The sequence below is a fragment of the Tachyglossus aculeatus genome, chromosome 22, assembly GCF_015852505.1.
Source record: "Tachyglossus aculeatus isolate mTacAcu1 chromosome 22, mTacAcu1.pri, whole genome shotgun sequence".
NCBI classification, from domain to species: Eukaryota; Metazoa; Chordata; class Mammalia; order Monotremata; family Tachyglossidae; genus Tachyglossus; species Tachyglossus aculeatus.
The window spans coordinates 38,688,545-38,706,850 of record NC_052087.1 but is presented as its reverse complement, the minus strand read 5'-3'; the positions used below and the strand labels follow the sequence as shown (position 1 = coordinate 38,706,850).

The 18,306-nt window shown below is 62.7% G+C and overlaps 2 protein-coding genes across 10 annotated transcripts in view; one reads left to right on the top strand and one right to left on the bottom strand.

The window, feature by feature from the left end:
- Nucleotides 1-1,620: 1,620 nt before the first annotated feature.
- RCOR2 (REST corepressor 2) lies at nt 1,621-8,183 on the top strand. Its single transcript, XM_038764109.1, is given in 13 exon segments — nt 1,621-2,105; nt 2,967-3,023; nt 3,290-3,370; nt 3,494-3,546; nt 4,159-4,320; nt 4,522-4,646; nt 4,887-4,956; nt 5,043-5,261; nt 6,210-6,287; nt 6,659-6,716; nt 6,839-7,023; nt 7,025-7,054; nt 7,831-8,183. Coding segments are annotated over 13 exon segments (1,560 nt in total). The 5' UTR covers nt 1,621-1,978; the 3' UTR covers nt 8,146-8,183.
- A 3,539-nt stretch (nt 8,184-11,722) lies between these two features.
- The window catches only part of MARK2 (microtubule affinity regulating kinase 2), an 86,178-nt gene continuing 79,594 nt past the window's right edge, over nt 11,723-18,306 (bottom strand). For 5 of the 9 annotated variants that reach the window (XM_038764100.1, XM_038764106.1, XM_038764101.1 and 2 more), the window contains 4 exons: nt 17,607-17,864; nt 16,275-16,301; nt 13,700-13,744; nt 11,723-12,689 (listed from right to left, as the gene is read on the bottom strand). In XM_038764100.1, coding sequence (XP_038620028.1) covers nt 12,329-12,689; nt 13,700-13,744; nt 16,275-16,301; nt 17,607-17,864 — 691 coding nt within the window. In that variant the 3' untranslated portion in view covers nt 11,723-12,328. The remainder of the gene's footprint in view (nt 12,690-13,699; nt 13,745-16,274; nt 16,302-17,606; nt 17,865-18,306) is intronic. The other 4 variants (XM_038764102.1, XM_038764107.1, XM_038764103.1 and 1 more) reach the window with 2 other exon arrangements.

Below are 18,306 nucleotides of genomic sequence, written 5' to 3'. Positions count from 1 at the left end.
GGTGGGGTCGGCCTGGAAACCCACAGGGACCGCAGACCCTGGGTCTGGGGAGCAGGGGGGAGCCCACCGTGGGGGCGGGGAATCGGGGAAGGCCAGGGACAAGCCGCTTCTAAATTTAGGAATCTGATTATAGTGTGCCCAGGAAGAAGGGAAGAGGAGGGAGGGGAGGATGTGTATGTGTGTGTGTGTGTGTGTTTGTAGCTGACATGTTTTCCAGCATCAGACGGGCCTTCCACTGTGTCCAGGTTTGCACCCCTGGAAAAGTTTTTTTGGGGTCGGCGAAGGTGGTGTCCTGCAGGTCTGTGTGTGTGTGCGTGTGTGTGTGTGCAGGCCTGAGTACATGTGTGTGCGTGTTTCCGTGTGCCCCGGCATGTCCATGTGACCGTCTCCGCATCTGGGTCCCTGGGTCTCGGGTCTCTTTGTGTGAAGGGTCTCTCTTCCCCTCCCCCTCTCGGGTTTCTCTGGGTGTGTGTGTGTGTCGGGGGGATGTGGGTGTGTGTGGGGGGGGTCTGCCTGGATGTGTCTGTCTGGGAGTGGGGTCTCCCTGCTGAGTGGACCAGATGGAGCCGTGATCTTTCCCTCCCCTGCCCCCCAAAACATCCCTCTGCCCAGTCTCCGCACCCCTGGAGCCTCAACCTCTCCAGCCCCCTTTCACTTTCCTCCCCAAAGACCCCCTCCCCGCCCACCCCCCCTTGCCCGGGCTCTGATGTGAGGGGAGGGACGGGGGGGAAAAGCAGAGGCCCCCACCAAATCCCCAGAGCCTTCCTAATTCTGCAGCAGCCTCTTTGGGGGTCCCACGCCCCTTAAGAGGAGATGTCAGGGGCTCCAGCAGAGAGGGGGCAGCTCCCTCCCAGGACGGTGCCCCTCTGTGAGTCTGGGCTGGGACCCCCCTCCCCAAATTGGGGTGCCCTGAGATGGCTGGGGTGTGTGTGTGTGTATGTTTGGGGGGGGGAGAGGGTGCCCCCTGGGTGTCCCGGGCCCGACCCCACCTCCTGCAGCAGGCCCGGGCCCGCCCCCCGGCCCCTGCCTCCCACCCCGGGGCCAGATGTTCATCTGGCGGAGGCATCGGCTGGGGGGGAGGGGTGCTGAGGCCGCAGCCGGCACTACTTCCCTGCCAGCAGCTTCATTGTGTGAGCCAGGGAGGAGGAGGAGGAGGAGGAGGGATGGAAGGAGGAGGAGGAGGAGGGACAGGAGGAGGAGGAGGAGGAGGAGGAGGCAGGGGCTACTGCTCCCCTCCTGGGTCCCTGCAACTTTCCCCCCAGCCCTGAGCACCCCCTACCCCTGCCCAGGCCTGACGCCCCTAAGGGGGAAGGGTCACCCCAGGGGCGGGGGGGGGGGGTCCCCGCCTTCTTCCTCAGGAGAGAAAGGAGAGCTCCAGCCCTGGGAGGAGGAGGAGGAGGAGGAGGAGGAGGAGAAGAAGGAGCAGCCCCCAAGGCGGGCTGGAGCCAGGGTGCTGGAGGAGGGGGGCTAGCCAAGGGAATTCCTCCCCCCCGCCCCCCCATCCTGATTTCACCCCCCAGCTGGGGACAGCAGGCAAGGCCAGAGGCTCCAGGGGGCAGGGGCCGGGCGAGCCGGGGCACGGAGAGAGCCGGGCCCTTAGCCTTCCGACTCCCCCCAGAGCATCCTGGCTCCCAGGGGGAGAAGGGCAGAGCGGCCCGGTGCCCCTCCAGGACCCAGGCGCTCTGGCCCCCCAGCCCCTTCCCGACTCTCCTCCGAACACACCAAAACTTTCTGGTGACCCGCTTGTGGGGGCAGAGGGAAGGAAGACAGGGGCGACCATCCCATAGCCGGTCCCTCCCCTGTTGCCCACCGGCCTCGCTCAGGACCCCCCCTCCCTCGGGGTGACCTCTCCAGGGGGCATCTGGGGTGAGCCTCGCAGCTCCCGGAAGGACTAACTGCCAGCTCACCTCCCTGGGCCAGGAGCGGCGGCGGCGGCGGCGGCGGCGGCGGCGGCGGCGGCGGGCAGGCCGGCGAGGCGATGCCCTCGGTGATGGAGAAGCCGGGCTCCGGCTCGGGGATCCTGTCCCGGAGCAGGGCCAAGACGGCTCCCAACGGTGGCCAGCCCCACTCGGAGGATGACAGCAGCGAGGAAGAGCACTCCCATGGTGAGAGCCCACCGGGCCGGGGATTAATGCCATCCCAGGGGACCGGAGAGGGCTGCCGGCTGGCTCTGACCGGCCTGGGCCTGGCTGGCCGGTGACCGGTAGCCGGGAGCTGGCCCGTGGCCGGTGGCCGGCTCCGGGATCCTCTCCCTGCGCTGGAGGGAGGTGGCGGGGGGGTCACTGCCAAGAGCTGAGACCTCTACTCTCGTGGCACTGATGATAGATAGATGGAGGCCTCCCTGATGGCAGGCGGGAGGGATGGAAGGGGGCTAGAAGGGGATGATTCTCCCCCCAATTCCCTGGGGCCCCAGTACTGCTGGCTCTCCCTGGGAGGGGAGGACCCAGGCCCTTACTGCTGCTTCTTCCTCCTCCTCCTCGGGAGCCCCCCTCCCCACCCGAGCCTGGCTTCAGCCCCTGGCGCCCTCCCGTCCGGGACAAAGCCTTTTAAGCAGGGGCAGAGGAAATGAGAATGGTGGTCCTCTCCCCCCACTCCTCCAACAAACCCCCATCCTCTTCACTGCAGGGCCCAGCCTGGAGATGGGGGGCGGGGGGGGGGGGGGATGATTGAGGAGAGCCCCCCGTGGCCAGGTCAGAGGTGGGGGCTAGGCCCCTTGTGTTACACCCAGTGAGTAGGGGGCCGGAGAAGGGGGCCGCAGCTGTCCCCCCCACCCTCCTCCTTTCCTAAAGGCCCCCCCACCGCATTCCCGGCACAGAGCCAGAGGTCCCTCCCACCCAGCCTAGGGGAGGGGGCCGGGACAGCCCCGGAGGCCAAAGCCCTGTGGCCTGGGGGGCTCAGAAGGCCTCCCCAATGCCCCCTGCCTCTTCAGCTTAAGACTAACTGCCTCCCGCTTTCCGGCTCCCCAGACAGCATGATCCGGGTTGGAACCAACTACCAGGCGGTGATTCCTGAGTGCAAGCCAGGTAAGGGGGCCGCCCGGAGGGTACGTGGGGCTTGGGCTAGGGCCGGGGGGGTCTTTATACTCTGGAGCCTAAAGGGATGATGGTCGATTAGCCCCGTGGTCCGCCCCTGTGGCTCTCCTCCGCCTCCCCCGACCTGGCCACTGCCCCCCACCGCATCGTCCTGAGATCCCCTCGGCCCCCCTCCTGGCGCCCGCCCCCACCCCCGGCTTGGCTCCACCTCCCCCCCCCCTTCTCAGCCACCCGCCCCCCCATGTGTCTGTCTGCAGAGAGCCCAGCTCGCTACAGCAACAAGGAGCTGAAGGGAATGCTGGTCTGGTCCCCCAACCACTGTGTATCCGATGCCAAGCGTAAGGCCAGGCCCCGGGCCTCGGGGGCGGGAGTTGGGGCCTGGGTCCGAGGGGCGGGGCCCGGGGAGGGGAACCGGTCCCCTGCTTCCTGCTGACCAGGCACTCCCCCTCCCCTGCCCACAGTGGACAAGTACATTGCCATGGCCAAGGAGAAGCATGGCTACAACATTGAGCAGGTACCCGGGGCCCGGGGAGGGGTGGCTTGGGGCCCTGGCAGAGTCGCAGAGGGGTCGGAGGGAAGGAGTGGCCGGAGGGGACGGGGTAGAAGGATGGGGGTGTAGACCCCTTTTAGACTGTGAGCCCTCTGTTGGGTAGGGACTGTCTCTATATGTTGCCAACTTGTACTTCCCAAGCGCTTAGTACAGTGCTCTGTACACAGTAAGCGCTCAATCAATATGATTGATGATGATGATGATGATGATGATGATGATGGGGGTGAGCCAGGCAGCTGGCCCAGGGAGGAAGGGATGAGGGATGAGCCCTCTGTTGGGTAGGGACCGTCTCTATATGTTGCCAACTTGTGCTTCCCAAGCGCCTAGTACAGTGCACACAGTAAGCGCTCAATAAATACGATTGAATGAATGAATGGATGGGAGAGGAGGAACTGGGTGCAGGGAGGGACCAGAGGAGGGGAACCAGGGTGAGGGAGGGATCAGAGGGGGACAACCAGAAGGGGAGGAGGAACCGAAGCGGGGAGGGGCAGGGGGGTGGGACCCGGGCTGAGCAGAGATGGGGAGTCGGGAGGGAAGGAGGCGGAGGCTGAGCGGGTTTGGGGCCCCCTGGGACAGGCGCTGGGCATGTTGCTGTGGCACAAACATGATGTGGAGAAGTCTCTGGCCGACCTCGCCAACTTCACCCCCTTCCCGGACGAGTGGACGGTGGAGGACAAGGTGCTGTTTGAGCAGGCGTTCGGCTTCCACGGGAAGTGCTTTCAACGCATCCAGCAGATGGTACGGACCCGGCCACCCAATCAGTCCATCAGTGGTATTTAGCGAGCGCTTACCGTATGCAGAGCACCGTCCTAAGCCCTGGGGGAGGACGACGCGACGGCCCCGACCCCCCCCAACCCCGGACTCCAGGATCCCTGACCAACCCAAGCCCTCCACCCCCAATGCCCCCGGAACCCAGTCGTCCGGCTCTCCCTTCCCCAGCTCCCAGATAAGCTGATCCCCAGCCTGGTGAAGTACTATTACTCCTGGAAGAAGACCCGGAGCCGCACCAGCGTGATGGACAGGCAGGCCCGGAGGTTGGGCGGCCGCAAGGAGCGGGATGACAGGTGCAGCCGCTCAGGGGCCGGGGCCGGGCCGGGCCGGAGCGGGAGGTGAGGCAGAGGGGAGGTAAGAGAAAGGGGGAGATGAGGCAGAGAGGAGGGAAGGGGGGAGATGGGGCGGAGAGGAGAGGAGGAAGTGGGAGGTGAGGGGGCTACGTGGTGGGGCGTGGAAAAAGGATCTGTGGGGGGTCGAGAGGGTGGGGAGTTTTTCCCCCATCTTACCCACTCTCCGGCTTCTGCCAGCAGCGATGAGGTGGAGGAGAGCAGGGGAGCTGTTAGCGAGGGAGAACCGGATGGCGGGGATCCCAAGAGAGAGGTGAGGCCCACCTCTCCCCAGACCCCTCGGCCCTAAGCCCCCCACCTCCGGCCGTGACTCTGACTGCGCTCCCCCGGCCCCTCCAGCAACCGCCCCCGCCGCGGCCCCTGAGCTCCCGGCCCGGCCCTGGCAAGAAAGAGGCCCAGCTGTCCCAGTACCGGCACCACCCTCTGCGCACCCGCCGTCGCCCGCCCAAGGGCATGTACCTGAGCCCCGAGGGCATCGCCGCCGTCTCGGGCAGCCCCGACCTCGCCAGCCTCACCCTGCGGGGCCTCGACTCCCAGCTCATCGCCCTGAAGCGCCAGGTGGGCCGCCCAATCCCCGGGAAGGGGTGAAGGGTCTATCCGGGGACTCCCCGGGGTGGCCCCAGGGGCCAGAGAGAGGGCTCTCCCTAATAACAGCAATATTAATTGTGGAATAATTCATTCAATCGTATTTATTGAGCGCTTACTGTGTGCAGAGCACCGTACTAAGCACTGGGAAAGTACAATTCGGCAACAAAGAAAGACAATACCTACCCAACAACGGGCTATTAGTTAAGTGCTCCTCCCCCGTCTAGACTGTGAGCCCGTTGTTGGGTAGGGACCGTCTCTAGATGTTGCCAACTTGTACTTCCCAAGCGCTTAGTACAGTGCTCTGCACACAGTAAGCGCTCAATAAATACGATTGAATGAATGAATGCCAGGCAACATACTAAGCGCTGGTGATGTGCCTATAGCCATAATTCTATTTGTTCTGACGATTTTGACACCTGTCCACATGTTTTGTTTTGTCGTCTGTCTCCCCCTTCTAGACTGTGAGCCCGTTGTCGGGTAGGGACCGTCTCTATACGTTAACGACTTGTCATCATCATCAACCATCAGTCGTATTTATTGAGCGCTTACTATGTGCAGAGCGCTTACTTGTCCTTCCCAAGCGCTGAGTCCAGTGCTCTGCATACAGTGAGCGCTCAATAAATACAGTTGAATGAATAGGAGCGAATCAGGTTGGCCGTAGTCCCCGTCTCGCATAGGGCTCACAGTCTTAATCCCCATTTTACAGATAAGGGAACTGAGGCCCAGAGAAGTGAAGTGACCTGTCCAGGGTCACACAGCAGCAGACAAGTGGAGAAGCCAGGATTAGAACTCAGGTCCTCATAACTCCCAGGCCTGCTTCTCCGGGGCAGCCGTGGCAGGGGTCTGTCGGGGGCGGGCGGGCTGGCGCCCGGGAGCCGGGGGAGCGGTAGCGTCATCTCCGCCACCGTGTTTCCTCAGGTGCAGAGCATGAAGCAGACCAACAGCAGCCTGCGCCAGGTCCTGGAGGGTGGAATCGATCCCCTGCGGCCCCCCGAGGTGAGGGCGGGGGGGGGGGAGGTTGGCCCGCCTGGGGCCTAGCGCCGTGGCCCGGTGGAAAGAGTCAGTCGTGGGTTCGAATCCCGCCTCCACCACAACTCTGCTGTGTGACCTTGGGCAAGTCACTTCTCTGAGCCTCAGTTACCTCATCGGTAAAAATGGGGGTCAAGACTGTGAGCCCTACGTGGACAGCCTGATCACATTGTATCCCCCCCAGCGCTTAGAACAGCGCTTTGCACGTAGTAAGCGCTTAACAGATGCCATCATTATTATTATTATTATTAGCGCCGGGAGTGGGGAGGGGAGAGCTGGCCACCTGGGAGTGGACAGCGGTTGCTCTGGGAAGACCCAGCATCCTTCCTCTCTCCCAGGCCAACACCAAATTCAACTCCCGCTGGACCACGGACGAGCAGCTCCTGGCCGTACAAGGTGGGGGGTCGGGGTGGGGCGTGGGGGGGAGCGGGCGGCCCGGCGGCGGGAGCCCAGGGGGAGGGCGGCGCGGGGGCCGGCCTCGCCCCCCGCCTCACGCCTCCCATGCCCACCCGCCGCAGCCATCCGCCGGTACGGGAAGGATTTCGGGGCCATTGCCGAAGTGATCGGAAACAAGACCCTGGCCCAGGTGAAGACTTTCTTTGTGAGCTACCGGCGCCGCTTCAACCTGGAGGAGGTGTTACAGGAGTGGGAGGCGGAGCAGGACGGGGCCCCGGGAGAGGAGGCCCGCAGGGGAGCCCCCGCCCCCCCCACCCCCAAGCGAAGAGGACGACGAGGTGAGGCCCGGCAGCCTCCCCGGGGGCCTCGGCTCTGTCCCCCGGGTCCTCCCGGAGGAGAGGAAGGGCCGGGGCCGGGACGGGGAACGGCACCCCAGCTGCGGGCGAGCCGTGGCCCCCCTGGGGAAAAGCAGCCGCGTGGCCCCGTGGATAGAGCCCGCGCCCGGGAGTCGCAAGGACCGGGGCTCCAATTCCGGCTCGGCCGCCTGTCCGCTGTGTGACTCTGGGCGAGTCACTTCACGTCTCTGGGCCTCGGTTCCCTCAACCGGAAAATGGGGATTAAGCCTGTGAGCCTCAGGTGGAGCGTAGGCTGCGTCCGATGGGATTAGCTCGAATCTACTCCGGTCCTCAGGACGGCGCCCGGCACGTAGTCAGCGCTTAACAAGAAGCCGCGTGGTTTAGGGGCTAGAGCCCGGGCCCGGGGATCAGAAGGGCGGGGGTTCCAATCGCGACTCCGCCGCTTGTCTGCCGCGTGACCTTGGGCAGGTCGCTTCACTTCTCTGGGCCTCAGTTACCTCATCTGTAAGAGAAAAATGGGGATTAAGAGTGTGAGCCCCACGTGTCCACCCTGATTAACCTCTATCGACCTCAGTGCTCAGAACGGTGCTTGGCACGTAGTAAGCGTTTAACAAGCACCTTGATTATTATTATTATTCTTAAATACCATAAAAAAAACCCCAAACCAGCCCAGGCGTCCGCTGGTCAGGGGGACTGGAGAGAGCCAGAGGGAGAGACGCACCATCGCGACTTCTGACGGCGCCGCTGTCTTCTTGCAGGTGCAGATCACGTCGGTGTCCTGCTTGGCGGCGCCCACCGCGCCTGCCCTGCCTCCGGCCCCGCCGCCCCCGGCGTCCCTGTCCCAGCCCCCTCCTCTCCTGCGGCCGTCGCTGCCCACGGCCCCCACCCTCCTGCGCCAGCCGCCCCCCCTGCAGCAGGGCCGCTTCCTGCAGCCGCGGCTGGCCCCCAACCAGCCCCCGCCCCCCCTCATCCGTCCTGCCCTCGCCGCCTCCCGGCACAACACGCGGGGCGGCCCCCAGCCCCCGCCCGCGTTGCTGGGTGGTCCGCCCGAGCCCCCGCCCCCCTCACTCTGAGCTCCGGGGAGCGGGCAGGGTACCCCGCCGCCGCCTCGGTGGGCGCTGCCGGCCCCGGCCAAGACGGCTGCCGCCCGGCTCCCGCGCCGGGCCGTGGCTCCGGGGGTCGGCCCGGCCCCGACGCCGGGAGACGCGTGGACGGCGTCGGACTTACGGTGCCGGAGAACCGTAGCCCCCACTCCTGGACAGCCTGCACCCCCAGTTCGGATCCGTCGGGGAAACGGCGTCCTGCTGCTCACCAGGCCTCGGCCCTGGGGCTCGGATCTGGAACGGGCTCCCCCCCCTCACCCCCAGCTGAACATTTTCTCTGGGAATTTCCACTTTGCTCCGGGGCTTCATCCCTCCCCAGTAGTGGGTGTTAGTGACAGTAGCATAAAGGGGGGCAAGGTAAGGTAAGGGAGCGGGAGGAGAGGTGTAGGAAAGGGGAAAGGAGACCGAACTGGACTCCTGCCACCTGGACGGGCAGGGGTGGGGTGGGAGGGGGCGCGGTAGAGGGGGAGGGTGACCTTCCCTTTCTGTTTTAGCAATAAATGCAAGTGGGAGGGGAGGGAGGGGGGCCACGTGGTGGGTAGAGGGGAGGTAGGGGTGGGCAGGACTGGGCAGCATTTGCCCCAGGCCCGAGCCAAGGTGGCCACGATGGAGGTCCGGGCTCCGAGGCCTTGGTCGGCTCTGGCCCGGCAGGCCAGAGGGCCGTGCCAGCCACTGGTCACGTCGCTCGGCTGGAAAGGGAGCGAGCCATTCCGCGGCCGGAGCGGGCCCGTTCGGGAGAGGGAGAAGAAAAGTCAAACCCGGGGTTTATTTTTCGTCGGTTTTTTTAAATAAAAGGAAAACGCCCACGGAGCTTCTCGTTGGGCCCCTCGCCGCCGGGACGCAGTCCCAGCCCGCTGCAGGGGTGGATGGGGGACGAGCTCAGCCAGGGTCTGCGGCTCCTCCGGCCACCCTGGGACTGTTTTCCTGCTTTGAGGGAGGGAAGAGAAGGAAGGACTCCTCGCCGGAGCCTGGCTGACCAGTGTTGGGGGCAAGAGTGGGGGAGATGGGCCACCGGCCCGCTCCGGCCTGCTGTGCCCCTCCTCTGCCCCTCTGGGCAAGCCGGGAGGAGGAGGCCGGGTCGAACACCTCGGGCACCGGTGGGTGGGGAGATGACCGGGACATAGTAATAATGTGATCCCCACACAACTTGATCACCTTGTAACCTCCCCAGCACTTAGAGCAGTGCTTTGCACATAGTAAGCGCTTAATAAATGCCATGATAATAATAATAATGGCATTTGTTAAGCGCTTACTATGTTTACTGTTCTAAACGCTGGGTGGGGGGGATACAAGGTAATCAGGTTCTCCCACATGGGGCTCACAGTCTTATTCCCCATTTTACAGATGAGGGAACTGAGGCCCAGAGAAGGGAATTGACTTGCCCAAAGTCACACAATCAATCAAATTTATTGAGCGCTTGCTGTGTGCAGAGCACTGTACTAAGCGCTTGGGAAGTCCAAGTTGGCAACATATACAGTTCCTACCCAACAGTGGGCTCACACTGACAAGTGGTGAAGCTGGGATTAGAACCCATGACCTCTGACTCCCAAGTCCGGGCTCTTTCCACTGAGCCCCACTGACATGCCTCTGTGCCTCAGTTCCCTCATCTGTAACATGGGGATTATTAATAATAATAATAGCATTTATTAAGCACTCCCTATGTGCAAAGCACTAAGTGCTTGGGAGGTTACTAGGTGATCAGGTTGTCCCACGGGGGGCTCACAGTCTTCATCCCCATTTTACAGATAAGGGAACTGAGGCCCAGAGAAGTCAAGTGACTTGCCCAAAGCCACACAGCTGACAATTGGCAGAGCCGGGGCTTGAACCCATGACCTCTGACTCCAAAGCCGACGCTCTTTCCACTGACCCAAGCTGCTTCTTTAAGACTGTAAGATTACAGTCTAAGATTAAGGCTGTAAGCCCCACGTGGGGCGACCTGATTACCTTGTATCTCCCCCAGTGCTTGGCACACAGTAGGTGCTTGACAAATGCCATCATTATGATTAGGCCCCCTGGGCGTGGGAGGGGAGGGGAGGAGGAGGAGGCCGGGGCACATTCATTCATTCATTCAATCGTATTTATTGAGCGCTTACTGTGTGCAGAGCACTGTACTAAGCGCTTGGGAAGTACAAGCTGGCAACATATAGAGGCGGTCCCTACCCAACAGTGGGCTCACAGCCCCTGGGCATGAAGAGGGGCAGCCAGGAGGCCTGGAGGAGTCCTTCCCCCCTGAGGGCCAGCGGTGGGAGAGGGAGGAGCCCAACCGGCAACCCCGGGGGCAAGAAAGGAGGCCGCAGAAGGCAGCGACGGTTCAGATTCCAAACATTCTCTTTATTACATGTGTCTGATCCAGAGGTGAAAGTAAGTGCGGGAAGGGGGGTTGGGGGGGGGGGAGAGGAACCTCTCAGGCTCTCTGTGCCCCCTCCCTGCCCCCCTTCCCCCCCCGGCCTGGGGGGTGGGAGGTCCTCTTCGGCCAGGGCCCTGAGGGGGATGGATGGGAGGGAGGGAGGGAGAGAAAGGGGCATTTTGGGGGGGGGGGGGAAGCCCTTGGTCTGGAGCCGGAGTCCTCTTTTTGGGGGGCTGGAGGGGGCGTGGCTCCTGGAACCCAGGGGCTCGACTTGCCCCCCAACTCTTGCCGGGGAGGTAAGGGGGGGGGTGGAAGAGCCGTAAATCAAAATAATAATAATAAAAAAAAACCCATCACAAAAAAAAAAAATAATAAAAATGTACATCTCCGAAAAGGTAGGGTCAGCCCGGCCCCAGCTTCTCCAAACTAGAAACAGCAGAGAAATAAATTAAGGGTTGCGCTAGCTGCTCGCCGCCCCGACCCCCGGCGGCCAGCGGCCCCGGGGGGGGGGGGGGGGGGGGGTTTAGCCCGCAGGAAACCGCGCCCCTCGGGGAGGGCCCCCGCCCCACCCTCGGCCAGCCCGGAGAAACGAAACAACTGAACCGTTTCAGAGAGAATCGGGGCCCGGACACCCCCACCCCCGCCCCCCACACACCCCAAGAAGCCGCTACTATGAAATCAGCCAGTGCCCAGATTAATGCCAACGGACGGGGAAGAGGCAGGGGCTGTGCTTTCAGACCAGGGGGCTCTCCGAGAATGGAGATCACCCCCCAGTCTCCCTTGGCAGGGACAAGGGGGCATCAGTGACCCCCCGAGGGATTTGGAGAGGTGGGGGGAAAAAGGGGCTAAGAAACAGACACCCCTCCCACCCCCTTTCTGGACTTTTTCCCCCCCACCACCACTTGGCTGCCCGCTGGTCCCTGCTCCTGGGATATTTGGCAGGTGGCCGGAGAGGAGGTGAGGGACAAAGGGATGCCCTGAGGACCACCCTCCCTCGGGGGGGGGGGGGGGGGCGACGGGATGGCACAGTTTCCTTGGTGAAGAGGGAGGTCGTGGGGGGTGGGGGGAGAGGGAGATTGCCCCCCCAACAGCAGCTTGGGGCAGAGAAAGGCCAGTTTTGGGGAGAGGGCAGCCACCGCTCCGCCCCGCAACCCCGAGAGAGGACCCTCCCCCCCAAAACCCCACCGGCCTCCTGCCCCCTCCCCACCATCCCATCTGTCCAGGCTGGGGTCATGCAGGAAGACGGCTTCCCAAAATCCCAAGCTGGACGGGGATGGGCCCCCCACGGATGGACGCTCAAATGAAGACGGAGGGAGCCCCCCCAGAAGCCTGTACTCCTCCTGGCCCTGGGGTGTTGGGGGGCGGCCGGCTCCTAGCTCGCTCCGGCCAGGGGGGCATCCCACCCGGGTGGGGTGAAGGACCCCAAGGAGCGGGAGGGGTGGGGGGGAGCTGGTCGGTTTCTTTTCTTTTTTTGGTACTAAAAAAATTTCTTGGTTTCGCGAAATACTCTGTGCAACTGCAGTACCCAGGGGCTGCCCGGTCCCCGTGACCCCCTAATTCTGTCAGCTCAAGGGGGAGTTGGGGTGGGGAGGCACTATATCCCTCCCCCACCGCCGAAAGAGAAACAAAGGGGGAGGGGGACGCCAGCAGGGAGTCACACACACGAAAATCCAGTCGTCGGTCGTCGTAGTCCCCGGCCCTGCCAGGTGGATGGGTAGGCCACCCCTGCCCCCGAGGCTGGGTTCTGTCCCGTGCTGGTCCTGTGGAGGAGGGGCACCCCCGCCCCCCGCGGCCCCCCGCCGCCTGTTAAAGCTTCAGTTCATTGGCGATCTTGGAGGCAATGTTCTTGAAGGCCATGGAGGTGCCGGATATCCGCTTGAAGCGGACCCCGTTGAGGGAGAGACGGGGCAGCTTGCACACCTCCATTTCCCACTGCACGAAGGTCTCGTGGCCCGGCGTCCCGTGCATACACAGCAGCATGTACTTCTCCTGCAGCTCGCACTGGCAGTTGTTAGCGTCCAGCACCTTGCGGATTTCCCGCATCATCTCGTTGGGTTCCATGGAGCTCGTCGTCTTCATGCTCCAGGTGAAGCGCAGCGAGCGGGGCTTGGCCTCCCGGTTGTCGTCCTTCTCCTTGTCGGCGGCCCCGCTCCCCATCACGTGAGGTCTGCCGGAAGGGGAGAGACGGGGTGGGGGGTGGGGGGGCTTGTCAGCCTGCTGGGGGTGGGGTGAGGTGGTGGGGGGGAACCCAGGGAGGGGGGCTGGGGGTGGGAAAGGCCGACGGTGAGGGCCTGGGAGAAGGGTTGAAGATTGTGAGTCCCCAGCCCCTTTGCCAGACCCTGGTACCAGAGGGAACACAGGTGGAGAGGGCAGGAGGATGAGTGGAAGGAGGGAACAGTTCCTCCTCATGTCGCCAGCTTGTACTTCCCACGAGCTTAGTACAGTGCTCTGCACACAGCAAGCGCTCAATAAATACGATTGATGATGATGAGTTCCTAGATTATGGGGCTGAGGAGGTGGGGAGGGTGGGGGAAGAGAGGCAGAGTTGGAAGGGAGGTGAAGAAAAATGGGGTTGGGGGGTGGGCAGGAAACCTTAAACCCTGGCTTCGTTCAATCTTCCCTCCCCTAACCCTTCGCAGGCTTTAGGGTCTTGGTATCTCCGAACATGGAGGGCAAGAGAACCGAAAGTTAGGGGCAGAGGGAAGGGAGGGGTAGGAGGGGAGGGGAGAGAAGGTGAGAGGAGGGGAAGGGAAGGCCCTGCCTTGCCCCAGGCAGTCACGTGGGCAGCCCCCAGATCCCCTGCTGCAACAGACTGGTCTCTATGAGAGGGCAGAGTGTTCACGAGCAAGCTCCTCTGACCAGTTCCAAAAAGCTCACACACACTCCTTGTTCCTCTAAGGAAGAAACTGAGGCACAGAAAAGGAGGGAAAGTAATTAGGAGCAGAGCCAGGAACCCAAGCCAGGAAGCCCCAACTTCCAGCCCGGTGCTCCAGCACCCGGGCTCCAAATGCACAAAAGGAGGGACCCAGAGGCGGCAGTCCAGGAAGGGGCGGGGGGAAGAGGAAGGATAAGAGGAGGAGGAGGAGGAGGAGGAGGGAGCCAAGTGGAAGGAAGAGAAGAGCAGGAGGTTAGAGCTTGGCCCCTCCGACCAGCTGCTGGCTCACAGCTCTCTCTCACCTGAGGGTTTCCACTCGGTCTTTGCTTTCGGGCTCATTCGGGTTCCTCAAAAAACAGAGTTGGGGAGAGTTTAGTGCAGAGACCAATGGTTCCTTTCACCGTGGCCAGCCCCGGGGGAAGGGAAGAGCAGGGAAGGGAGGGAGGGGGGAGGGGAGAGGAAAGGATGGGAAGAGAGTCACCATCTGGTGGGAATCAGGACCAAAGGAAATTGCCACCACCTGGGAAAAGGGTTAGGCCCAGAGAGGCCCCTGCCTCCCGTCACCGACTCTCCCATCCCACAGATACGGAAGATGGTCTTGGACTCCAAAGTTCTCCCCCACCCCTCACAGGCTAGGAAGGATAAACCATTATTTTCCAGATTACTGGTTGGGGGTGGGGGGAGGAAGGGAAATGTGTGTCTGTCTCTCTCTGGTATCGGTATTGGGTCAACCCTGAATTCAGCAGGAGGTGATTCCTTGAGTCTTTCATATGAAATGCGGCTCACAGGCAGGCTGCTGACCTAAGTGGGGTTGGGGTGGGGGGAAGGGGCACATGGCGGAAAGGGAAGGGAGTTCTCGGAGCTAAAGGTCAGAACCCATCCTCTCTCTACCTCACCCTTGGGGTCTCCGGGAACTGGACCTGTAGTTATTTCTGGGGGGTGGGTGGGAAGAGAGAAGGGAAAGGGAGGGAGAGGGGAAGAACGGTGGAATGGAGGGGGCCCAATTGTTCTCTCCTGGGCTCGCTCAGTGAAAAACAGGCCCGCTAACCTTGAAGGAACGGGGAGAGAGGGAGGATGCCCTTGGGTCCCCCGCTAAAGGAGGGCCTGGGGAAACGGTGGCAGCAGCAGCAGGCCAGGGGAGGGCAGGGCCATCGCCTGTCATCCAGGCACCAGGAGGTGAGAACCGCAACGGCCCAGACGGGCATTCTGGGTGGGAGCCAGTTGGCAGGACCCCCAGGGCTATGGGGGGAGGAAAGGCAGAGCCACAGCAGGCTCCGGCCAGGAGGCTCGTTGGGCTCCGGGGAAGAGACTGCCCTCTCCTCCCCGACGGCACCCCGCTCTCCGCCCGCCAAGCTGACAGGCCATCTGCTCCGGTGGCTGGGAGCACCCCGGGGCCTGGGGGAAGGCCCAGGACTGGGGGCACTTCTGGCCCCGCTGAGCGGCTTCTCTGGTTGCTGGCGTGTGGTGGTGGGGTCGGGGACGTGTGTGTGAGGGGAGAACATGAAAAGGAGCACACACGGAGACCCACGCACGTGCACGCACGCACACATGCACGCACACAGGGGAGGCGGGAGGGCGACACGGCAGCAGCACAGAGAGAGCAGAGGCTACTTTGCAGGAGCCGAGGGCTTGGGGAAGAGTGGGAGGCCGGTCTTGGTCGCTTCCTTTCAGAGGATGGATAGAGCTCAGATTCTCCAAGGGGGGGCTGGAGGGTGGGCTCCAGAGCCAGGCCTGAGAGCCATTGCAATTGGCAGGAGGGAGGCAAGGGAACGTCTTCCTGGTGATGCCCGGGTACCTCGGGCTCCTCCTCCTCACAGGGTGGCATCTCCGGCCCCGCCCCCACCCCTCGCCCCATCCCCTTGTTCCTCCGAGGTCTTCGCAGAGGAGGAAAGGCTCAGCCTCAGCAGGGGGGAGGGCAGATCTTGGGGATGGGGAGGGCGTGCGTGTGCGCGTGTCTGTGTGTGTGCTGGATCTTGGGTCTAACTGCCCCACTGCCACAACCCGGCTTGTGGCTCCGTCTCGGTGGGGCGAGTGGCCAACAACCACCCACCAAAGGATTGAGAGAAGGGTGGAGCCTCTCTGAGGTGACTCAACAACCCTATCCCCAAGACAGACACCTCAGAGGCTCAAGAGGATGGGGAGTGAATAGGGGACACCCAGAACAAAATGTGGTTGCAGATTTCCCAAACCCTGAGGACTCCTTGCACCACATGCATTCGGGGGGTGGGGAGGGAGGAGGAAGAGAGACAGGAGATAGGAAAAAAATGCAGAGACAGAGAGAGAGAGAGGGGAGAGGAGAGGGAGGAAGGGAGAAAAGAAGCTCAATGCTGAAGACCAAGAACCAGAAATCAGGCTAGAGGAGAGAGAAGAAAGATAATCTTAAAGGGACATCTCTTGGGAAGGCTTCTCTGTTAGGTAGACATAATTGATTTCTCTTGACTCCAGCAGACTGTGCATCCTTCTCTTTGGCTATTACCCTTACAGACCCTGGCAGCCAACCCTCTGATCTACCTCTCTGGAGTGGTCACGGGGTCTCCAACTCTCCCAACATCATACAGGAGAGGGGAGGAGGGGGCTTGGAGTTCAGGCCCGGCCAGCGAGGCCCCCACCCAGCCAGCCAGCCCTCAATCCAAATCTCTGCCCAATCCCACATCCTAAAGAACCTGGGTTTCTGGCGGAGCTGAGGAGAGCCCTGCCAGTCCCCTTCCCAGAGACACAGAGGTGGCCACCGTCCCTTTGAGACATCTTGGCGGGAGGGAAGGGTCACACAGACTCCGTTAGAAGAGTGGGAGTGGGAGAGGAAGGGGGAGCCAGAAAAGGGAGTTAGTGATGGAGATGGGACCTGGGGCACAGACACACAACGGGCTCGACGCCTACCTTCTGGCAAACCTGAAAGACAGATTTCTAAAAAAAAAAACGAACAAAAAAAAAAAACAAAAACAAAAAAACAAAAAGACAAAAGAAAAGAAGAAATAAAATAAAATAAAAAAACCAACAACAAGACGGTGTGTGGACAAGTGGCGGGGGTGGGGGTGGGGGAGGGGAAAGAGAGGGCTTTACATGTAGAACAAAGTGTTACCCTGTTCTCGGGAGAGCCGCTCAACGAGACTAGATTCCCAGGCCCGCTGCCCCCATCTCCCAGCTCTCCCCCCGGGGCCCGAAGGGGACGGAGTTCCTCAGGGGTGCTCCAGAAGGAGAAGCCCAGCAAGGGCCGGGTCCCTGGGAGAACAGAAAGAGCAGCAGTGGCTCAGGGGAGCCTGGGGGGCAACTGGGGAGCGGGGAGGGGCTCCCGTCTCTCCAAGCCGCTCTGCTGGTCTCTGGACCAGGGCAGGCTGAGGGAAAGCCTGGGGAAGGTTGAGGAGGGAATAGAGGGATTGTCACTCAGCATTCCTTGCCCTGGCCTCCCGGGAGGGGCACGGAGCGGCAAGACTGGGAGGAAAAACCACTAAAGAAAATTCTGCCGCAGGGTCCTTGGACCGAAGCCCCTTGCAGGACGGCAAGCTCAGTGGGGGACGGCCCTTTCACCGGAGGAGCCACGAAACCATTTGCTCTGGGGCCCAGCGGAGAAAAATGACCGAGGCCCAAACCAGAAGCTCTCCTTCCTTACGGGCCCCCGCCACGTCTCGCTTCTTTCTCACCGTCCCCCACGCTCCCATGGTCCTCCGTGAGGACAAAGGGCACTGCCCTACGGATGCAGGGGGAAAGGGAGAGGGCCTCTCTCGGCCCCGAGGCCTGGCCTCGGTCCCTTAGAGGGCCAAAGAGTCTCAGAGTCACTGGGTCTTGGGGGGAAGAGGCGGAATAAAAATGGGATGGAGCGAGAGACCAGGAGAGGGCACATTCTCCCTTCCAACCCCAGTCAGGCCTCCTCCTCCTCCTCCTCCTCCTCACAAACATCACCAGGGCACCGGTTGCCATAGGAACCCAGGGGCGAAGAGAGGGACTTTTATTTTAGCAGCAACAGCGGCAGCGTTCACACTCTCAGGGAGGAGGCGGCAAAAGCCATCTGGGGCCTGGGTTTGTGTGAAGGCTGGGGAAAAGGAGTGCCGGACCCTCCCCCCGCCGGCACCCCAAGTTTGGCTTCAATTCCCCGGGGTTTCCCAAGCTCCTCATCTCCTCCTTCCCCGGCCCCCGGGCTCCCCTGCCTTCAGGCCCGAGCTCGTAGCCGCTGGACTCCCCTCCCGCCCCCCGCATCCCACCCGCGTCACCCACCTGCGCACAAACTTGGATGTGAACTTGCTGAAGATGCTGCCCGAGGCGCCCCGCCGGCCCTGGCTGTTGCCCGAGGGCGAGGCGGGGGTCACGCCGTAGGGCAGGTTCTGAGGGTCCCGCACCTGGCGGAGCTGCCCGGCGTGGAAGGTGCTGCGGCTCGACACGCCCCGAGGGAAGTTGGTCCTCTCTGGGGCCCCCCCGCTGCTGCTGATGTTGTGGGCCGACGGGGAGGCCACGGGGACCCGCTGGGGGGCCGTGCTGTGGGGAAACAGGCCGGTGGAGAGACACATCAGTCCCCAGGGGGGTGCCCGGAGCCGCCCAAGGGGTCCTTCGCCCCGCCGGGGCTACATCCCGGCTTGGTGGGGCAGGGAGGGAAGGGGCTGATGGGAATGGGAGACCGTGGAGGGGTGATGGGCGGGTGAAGGGGTAGAATCTGCCTGGGTGAGGGCAGTGTGAGGAGATGGGTTGGGAGGGGGCTGGGAGGGTAAGAGCACCTGAGGGTGTGTTGGTGCGGGGGGCTGCTTGAGTTAGTTGGCTCGGAAAGGTAAAAACAGGAAGGTTGTGCCCAGGGACTCCAGAGCAGGACAGCCCGGGAAGGCCTTAAGGGTCCCAGGCCCCGACACCCCAGCAGTCTCTGGCCCGAGCCACCTCGTTCTCCCCCATGCTTCCTGCAGTTTGGTTCCAACCGTGAGTGGGGAAG